The sequence below is a fragment of the Mytilus trossulus genome, chromosome 13, assembly GCF_036588685.1.
Source record: "Mytilus trossulus isolate FHL-02 chromosome 13, PNRI_Mtr1.1.1.hap1, whole genome shotgun sequence".
NCBI classification, from domain to species: Eukaryota; Metazoa; Mollusca; class Bivalvia; order Mytilida; family Mytilidae; genus Mytilus; species Mytilus trossulus.
Window position 1 is genome coordinate 27309332 of NC_086385.1, and position 8363 is coordinate 27317694.

Consider the following 8363-nt stretch of genomic DNA (forward strand, 5'->3'; position numbering starts at 1 on the left):
GTATATTAATGTACTAACAAAAAGTCTAATGGTCTCCCAACCTCACCTCTGAAAAATATGTATATTAATGTACTAACAAAAAGTCTAATGGTCTCCCAACCTTGGCTCTGAAAAAGATGTATATTAATGTACTAACAAAAAGTCTAATGGTCTTCCAACCTCGCCTCTGAAAAATATGTATATTAATGTACTAACAAAAAGTCTAATGGTCTCCCAACCTCACCTCTGAAAAATATGTATATTAATGTACTAACAAAAAGTCTAATGGTCTCCCAACCTTGCCTCTGAAAAAGATGTATATTAATGTACTAACAAAAAGTCTAATGGTCTTCCAACCTCGCCTCTGAAAAATATGTATATTAATGTACTAACAAAAAGTCTAATGGTCTCCCAACCTTGCCTCTGAAAAAGATGTATATTAATGTACTAACAAAAAGTCTAATGGTCTCCCAACCTCGCCTCTGAAAAAGATGTATATTAATGTACTAACAAAAAGTCTAATGGTCTTCCAACCTCGCCTCTGAAAAATATGTATATTAATGTACTAACAAAAAGTCTAATGGTCTCCCAACCTTGCCTCTGAAAAAGATGTATATTAATGTACTAACAAAAAGTCTAATGGTCTTCCAACCTCACCTCTGAAAAATATGTATATTAATGTACTAACAAAAAGTCTAATGGTCTTCCAACCTCGCCTCTGAAAAATATGTATATTAATGTACTAACAAAAAGTCTAATGGTCTTCCAACCTCACCTCTGAAAAATATGTATATTAATGTACTAACAAAAAGTCTAATGGTCTCCCAACCTTGCCTCTGAAAAATATGTATATTAATGTACTAACAAAAAGTCTAATGGTCTCCCAACCTCACCTCTGAAAAATATGTATATTAATGTACTAACAAAAAGTCTAATGGTCTTCCAACCTCGCCTCTGAAAATAAAAAAAATATTATACACCGTATATGTACATTTAAATTCAGAAATTCACTATACTGTAAACCAACTAATTTCCATGAGTGATTTATTTTCACGACTTGTGGGAGTAGAAAAATAAAACAAATATAAATCGTCGCAAATATGTAAAACTTGTATTTTTTCCTTATTCATCTCCATCAAGTAAATTTATTTTTAAAACCATGAAATGGGTTTGAAAGAGATAAACGCGAAATAAAGTATCCGCATTTAAATAAGTTGGTTTATAAAATTTTGCGGTTTTTATATAATCACCAAAAAAAAAGTCTCACTATGATTTCCTTTGCTGCTAAAAACACATGTTCATGTGCAGTAATTTATCCATGAGGATCAGCTCCTACAAACCTGTTAAACCGAGCCATATTCTGTCATGTGCTTCTCCCAAGACATGAACCTGTATGTTTCAAGTGACTGGTTGACGACTGTTGCTTATATCATTTCTGTTTTTTCATTCATTGTTGTGAACTTAAATCAGACCGATAGTTTTTCGTATTTGAACAATTTTACATCTGTCATTTTAGAGCCGTTTATAATAGCTGACTATAGGATATATGGGTTTTGCTCATTGTTGAAGGCTGTATAGTGGCCTATATTTGTTAACTTCTATGTCATTAGGTTTACATAGCTGCTACAGTTGTCTCATCGGTAATTAAAAAACATCTTCTTATCTTTGTGTATTAAGACACACCCTGCACTTGAAGTTACCAAAAAATATCATAATTAACATGTACAAATTCTAGGATTGAGTCTCTCTAATTAATCTCAAATCCTAGAATTGAGGCTGTCATGAATAAAACAGTAGAAAATAAGATGTTTTCAAGATTTTTTTTCTTCTATATTTCAAAAGTATTGTCATATTATTACATGTAGATGATTAATACCTACATGTATCCATGTAAAAGTTCATGCATACATGCATGTATGTATAAAAATCATCATCTAACAAAATATCTTCCATACCTCTTTTTCTGGAGTAATTTCTGGTTTCCTTTTACATATCAAATCATCCACATATTGTTCCCAAACACAAGGGTCATCACTTAATTCTAATCCACCCATGAGCTCCGACAAATCAGTTTCCATCCAGCTCAGATGATCCCCATTGGATAATTTTCTTTGATTGCTCGCCTCAGACGATTTGGTTTCTTTTGCCATAGCTGTCTGCTTTGGCATTGCATCTGGTTTTTCTGCCAAGATTTTCTTTTCTTCATTTTGTTTGGTACTTTCACTTTCATGGTTTTTTACTGCTGTATCAGATTTTGCATTTTCTGATGTATTGTTACCACTAGATTTTGTGGCTGTTTCTTTATTTTTCTTTGATGAACCACTACCCATTTTTAAAATGTATGTGCCTGTTGAATAGAAAATTCAATTAAAAAAAAAATGCAAAATGTATGGATGAGTGTTGTTCACATAATAATCTACAAAGTGTGTACACCAGGTTGAGGTGTAGCAAATTCAGCACTAAAACAAGAATGTGTCCCAAGTACACGGATGCCCCACTCGCACTATAATTTTCTGTGTTCAGTGGACCGTGAAATTGGGGTAAAACCTCTAATCTGGCATTAAAATTAGGAAGATCATATCATAGGGAACATGTGTTCATGGTGTTCTACATGTAAGTTTCCAGTTGATTGAACTTTAACTTCATCAAAAACTACCTTGACCAAAAATTTTAACCTGATGCGAGACGAACGAATGGACCCACAGACCAGAAAACATAATGCCCCTCTACTATCTAAGGTGGGGCATAAAAAAGAATGTTAGTAGAAGGTTTTAATTCTACCTTTGAATCGGCCAGTTCAGCATTAGTCTTTTCTTATTGCAAGGGTTTATAATGTACAAATTGAGCAATAACATATCAAACTCCCCTAGCATAAGCAAAATAAGCCTTAAAATTTTAAAAGAAGATGTGGTTTTAATACATTTTAATACACTGTAAACATAACAAGAGGCTCTAAAGAGCCTGTGTCGCTCACCTTGGTCTATGTGCATATTAAACAAAGGACACAAATGGATTCATGACAAAATTGTATTTTGGTGATGGTGATGTGTTTGAAGTTCTTACTTTACTGAACGTTCTTGCTTCTTACAATTATATCTATAATGAACCTTGCCCATTAGTAACAGAGAAAAATATTTGGTAAAAATTTACATAAATTTACCGAATTAATGAAAATTGTTAAAAATTGACTATAAAGGGCAATAACTCCTTAAGGGGTCAATTGACCATTTAGGTCATGTTGACTTATTTGTAGATCTTACTTTGCTGAACATTATTGCTGTTTACAGTTTATCTCTATCTATAATAGTATTCAAGATAATAACCAAAAACGGCAAAATTTCTTTAAAAATTACCAATTGGAGGGCAGCAAGCCAACAACCGATTGTCCAATTCATCTGAAAATTTCAGGGCAAATAGATATTGACTTGATTAACATTTTAACTTCTTGTCAGATTTGCTCTAAATGCTTTGGTTTCAGAGTTATAAGCCAAAATCTACATTTTACCCCTGTTCTATTTTTAGCCGTGGCGTCCATCTTGGTTGAATGGCCAGGTCATCGGACACAATTTTCAAACTAGATACCCCAAAGATGATTGTGGCCAAGTTTGGATTAATTTGGCTCAGTAGTTTCAGAGGAGAAGATTTTTGTAAAAGATTACTTAGATTTATGAAAAATGGTTAAAAGTTGACTATAAAGGGCAATAACTCCTAAAGGGGTCAACTGACCATTTCGGTCATGTTGACTTATTTGTAAATCTAACTTTGCTGAACATTATTGATGTTTACAGTTTATTTCTATCTATAATAATATTCAAGATAATAACCAAAAACAGCAAAATTTCCTCAAAATTACCAATTCAGGGGCAGCAACCCAACAACAGGTTGACCGATTCATCTGAAAATTTCAGGGCAGATAGATCTTGACCTGATAAACATTTTTACCCCATGTCAGATTTCCTCTAAATGCTTTGGTTTTTGAGTTATAAGCCAAAAACTGCATTTTACCCCTATGTTCTATTTTTAGCCGTGGCGGCCATCTTGGTTGGATGACCGGGTCACGCCACACATTTTTTAAACTAAATACCCCAATGATGATTGTGGCCAAGTTTGGTTTGATTTGGCCCAGTAGTTTCAGAGGAGAAGATTTTTGTAAAAGCTAACGCCGGATGACGACGGACGACGGACGCCGGACGCCAAGTGATGAGAAAAGCTCACTTGGCCCTTTGGGCCAGGTGAGCTAAAAAGGTATTAAGGTGTCCTTCTATTCTTCATTATTTTTTTACATGTTTCTCCATTCCCTACAAATATATGTGTATGTCTCAAATGCATGTATTTTGTACATTTTTCTCAAAACAAACCACACACTATGATAGACATGATAGACATTTATTTTGGACTCAGGAGGGACTTCAGCTCATGTACACACATGACACATAAGGATGAATTTTCCTGTACTTGTTGCACTTTGTCAGAATTGTCAATCTTCTAATTATATATATAGCCTACAAATGGCAATTTGACTATTCATACCTGCATGCGGGTACGGCCAGACATTGCCTTTTCATAAATTGTGTAATAGTATAGTTTATTCAATGCAAGTTGTAAACTTGGACTATTATATACTAATGGGCCTGGAAACCGTTACACCAATCAGTTTAATAATATCTATATCATGAAATTTTACCTGCGCAATTTATCAATATGCTATATTGTTTTGACAGTGACAGCGTCCCTTGATCTTATAATTTCTGTAATTTGTTTTTTTGTTTTATAAACTTTATTAGAAAAGATAATCCTAAATTTATATATTAAAACATGATATTTACTATAAGGATAAAATATATCAATCTTTAACATGTTTAACAGTTGTTATTTATCCCCAAATACCACCTACAGTGTAAAAAATAGCATAATTTTATGAAGATCAAAACTTTCAGGATGAAAATAATATGTAGCATGGGGACGATGTGGAAACAAGTACGGTATATGATTCATAAAATTTCTCATAATTTTTGATAGAAAAGGACTGAGTCGCAAGTTGGCTTTGTTGTAAAATCATACATTGTATGTATAGGTTATAGTTTGGATTAATTGCCTATTTTCATTGAATCATTTTATATGAAATGAAAAGTGGAAAAAAAATCTCTTTCTCATTACAACCAGAACCCACATGCTTGGTTCAAATAAATTTTACTGTTCCTAAAAAATTGCCCAATCCTTTTTATGTGTGCACTTAAGCATATGACTTCATGAAAATATGTACACTACATGTAGGTTCCACTATTAGAACTACAAAAGTAGGCCTAGGCCGGACCATCATGACCATGCACAACCATATTGAAATTTTGGTGTAAACATGAAGTTCACAAAAGTTCAAAACAGTGTGCCAATATTTTCATGAGACCCAGGTAACTTACTTTTATTATGTAAATTAATTAGGAATTGAAATTTCAACATTGTTTTTATTGCACACTTCTTGATTTTATCAGGATTATCTATGATCTGTTAACCTTTGACACATTGTTTTCTTAGCGGTCAAGTAAAATGCCTGCATTTAGACTTATCTTGTTAATTTCATCATTAATACCACAGGCACTTGTTTCTGTCAATATGGGGTTTACTATCAATACCAGTATAAAAAACGTTTTTTTTATACTGGTATTGATAGTAAACCCCATATTGACAGAAACAAGTGCCTGTGATTAATACACTGTATATTAAACTGCTAATTATTATTTTTTTGTTAACAATATCTATTCTTTTCTAGTATTCCACCATACAATGTATAGTGATCGCCTTCAACAAATTGAAGATTATGTCACAGGAGGAAAATTACAAGACATAGATTAAAAAAATGTACAATTTTTAAGAAAATACGAAAAAATAAAAATATAAAATGTTTTGTATAATAAAGTAAGATGTTGTAATTAATTGAGTTAATATTGAGATACTATTTTTAATAATTATTCTTTATTTCAATCCACCAACGGCATTCTATATATGCTGACTTGTTTGCCGAAATCTATTAATTACTTTCATGTACTGATAACCCGAATAATTCAGTCGTTATATTCCGCTGATCTACGATGGCTACATTGGGAGAAAATCAGACACGGAAAGGGCTTGAATTATTCGAGTTAATGTACTGAATGCTAATTATCTACATGACAGGATTAAAGCTGTCAATCAAAACAAAAAATCAATAATCTGCTATCAGCATCTATCAGGGCAATGAAATCTCAACAGATCATTTAGTTTCAAGTCCTGTTAGCATTTAAATTATAAATAACTAATAGTCTCAGTTGTAACATATCTAATATGATTTTTTTTATAAATGTCACCTAGACAATGCAACTTGTCCTTTTTCTTTTGAATTAGGGTCAATAAAATTATGGTCCAATCTAAACACAAACCCAATATTTGACCGGGTTTAATATATATGTTGCGCAATATTTGTTTACAAACATCAACAGCTCGCTTGGTTGCCGGTTCTATTTTTATTGTATGAATTAAATAATGAAATTCTGCGTTAAAACTTGTTGTAGGATATAATTAGAAAACCTATTTTCTGTGATCAAATACCATTAGAAAAAATAAAAATATATACCTGTGATTTTTTTCCTTCACCGATGAATATTCGTCGATGAAAGCGTCTAAATCTGGTTTTTGTTGCTACAGAATTTATCCTTGCAGCTAACCTACAAAATCTCTTCCTCAACAGGGAACCAATAATATATTAAAAATAAAACATTTCGGAAGAGAAACGTAAATTTCCGTAATATGATAAGATAAGATAAGTCTACATATAATAATAATACTTTATTCCGAAAGCAATACAGCTTATAGGATACATATACACAATTTTACACCAATATAAGAATTTCACAAGAGATATATTAATAGTAAATATAAATATAAGGTGTGCATGAAAGAACATATAATACATAATACATAATACAAAATACAAAATACGAGCGGAGAATGATATGATACTTAAATAAAGTGAGAACAAAAATATTATTTACTGCGATTAAATTCTAAGTTTTTCAGCAGATTTTAGAAATCTACCTAAGTTATTCAATTCTTTAATATTTCTGACAGATAACAACTGGATAAGTTTGAATGTAGAAGGATTTCTCCAATAATACTTTTTTATATACTTTTCTCGAATCTGACTATATTTTTTACATTCAAGTATAAAATGGTATTCATCTTCAATAGAGCTAGTATTACAATTTGTACATAGTCTATTATTTTTATCAACATTATAATATCTACCTGTTTCTTCAAGTTTCAAGTTTCAAGTTTTTATTTCTCAAGACCCTTATATTAACCAGGGTATGTGAACAAATACAATTGAATACAATTTAAAACAATATAACAAAATAGGTTGATTAAATGAACAAGTTAACATATATACATGATATACATTTCCAAATATATGGAAGACGAACATATTATATAAACAGTAACTTCAATCATTTTACTAAAGAAAGTATGATTTTACAAAACTTTGCAGCTTTGAATATTACATTATAATTGTCTGAGTTAAACAAAGCATGAAATTTATCAACATTTGGATTTGTAGTGAATTCTTTTGGCAATAACATTTTCCTCTCGTTTTTGAAATAAGAACATTGGAATAAATAATGAAATTCATCACCTAATGAGTTACAGTCACAAATATCACAAATTCTATCATCTCTTGCTATTCCCCAAAACCTGCCCTTTTCAACTGGCAGTTTATTATTAACACATCTAAAATTACATAAAGATTTCCTTAAATCTGTAGGAAGTTCTATTAAATATTTTTCAAAACAATGCTTTCTTTTAAAAATTCTATAATTGAGACATTTAGGTGATTCATACACAGTAGCACACCATTTCTGCTTAAATTGGTCACATAACCTTTGCTTTACAATCTTAGCTAGGTTGACAGATTTAGACACATTTTGAGTTAACCAATATTCAGAACAACCACATTCATTTAGAGTATTTTCAACACAACGTATCCATTCTGAATGGTACATATTTCTGTTATGCATGGTGTATAACAATTTATACAAAATAGATGAAATCTTATCTTGCTTACTACACATGAATCTTTTCCATAGACCAATCATCCTACTTTTAATAAATACATCAATAGGATATCTACCTAGTTCTCCATATATAATACAATTTGGAGTTGACTTCTTAACATTTAAAATAATCTTATAAAATTGTAAGAATAAAGATTCAAAAGTATTATTGTTACTATAACCCCACACTTCACACCCATATAACAATATAGGTGCTACCATTGTGTCAAACATTTGTAATTGCAAATCAATAGGCAATCCTAGACTTCTACATTTTCTTAACATACTGTACATGGCTTTTCT

The 8363-nt window shown here is 31.3% G+C and overlaps 1 protein-coding gene across 1 annotated transcript in view; it reads right to left on the reverse strand.

The window, feature by feature from the left end:
• The window catches only part of LOC134694206 (TPR repeat-containing protein DDB_G0287407-like), a 39114-nt gene extending 32422 nt beyond the window's left edge, over positions 1-6692 (reverse strand). Inside the window, exons 1-2 of the mRNA XM_063555203.1 lie at positions 6587-6692; positions 1935-2326 (exon numbers count right to left, since the gene is read on the reverse strand). Of these exons, the coding sequence (XP_063411273.1) occupies positions 1935-2309 (375 nt within the window). The 5' untranslated portion in view covers positions 2310-2326; positions 6587-6692. The remainder of the gene's footprint in view (positions 1-1934; positions 2327-6586) is intronic.
• Positions 6693-8363: the final 1671 nt, after the last annotated feature.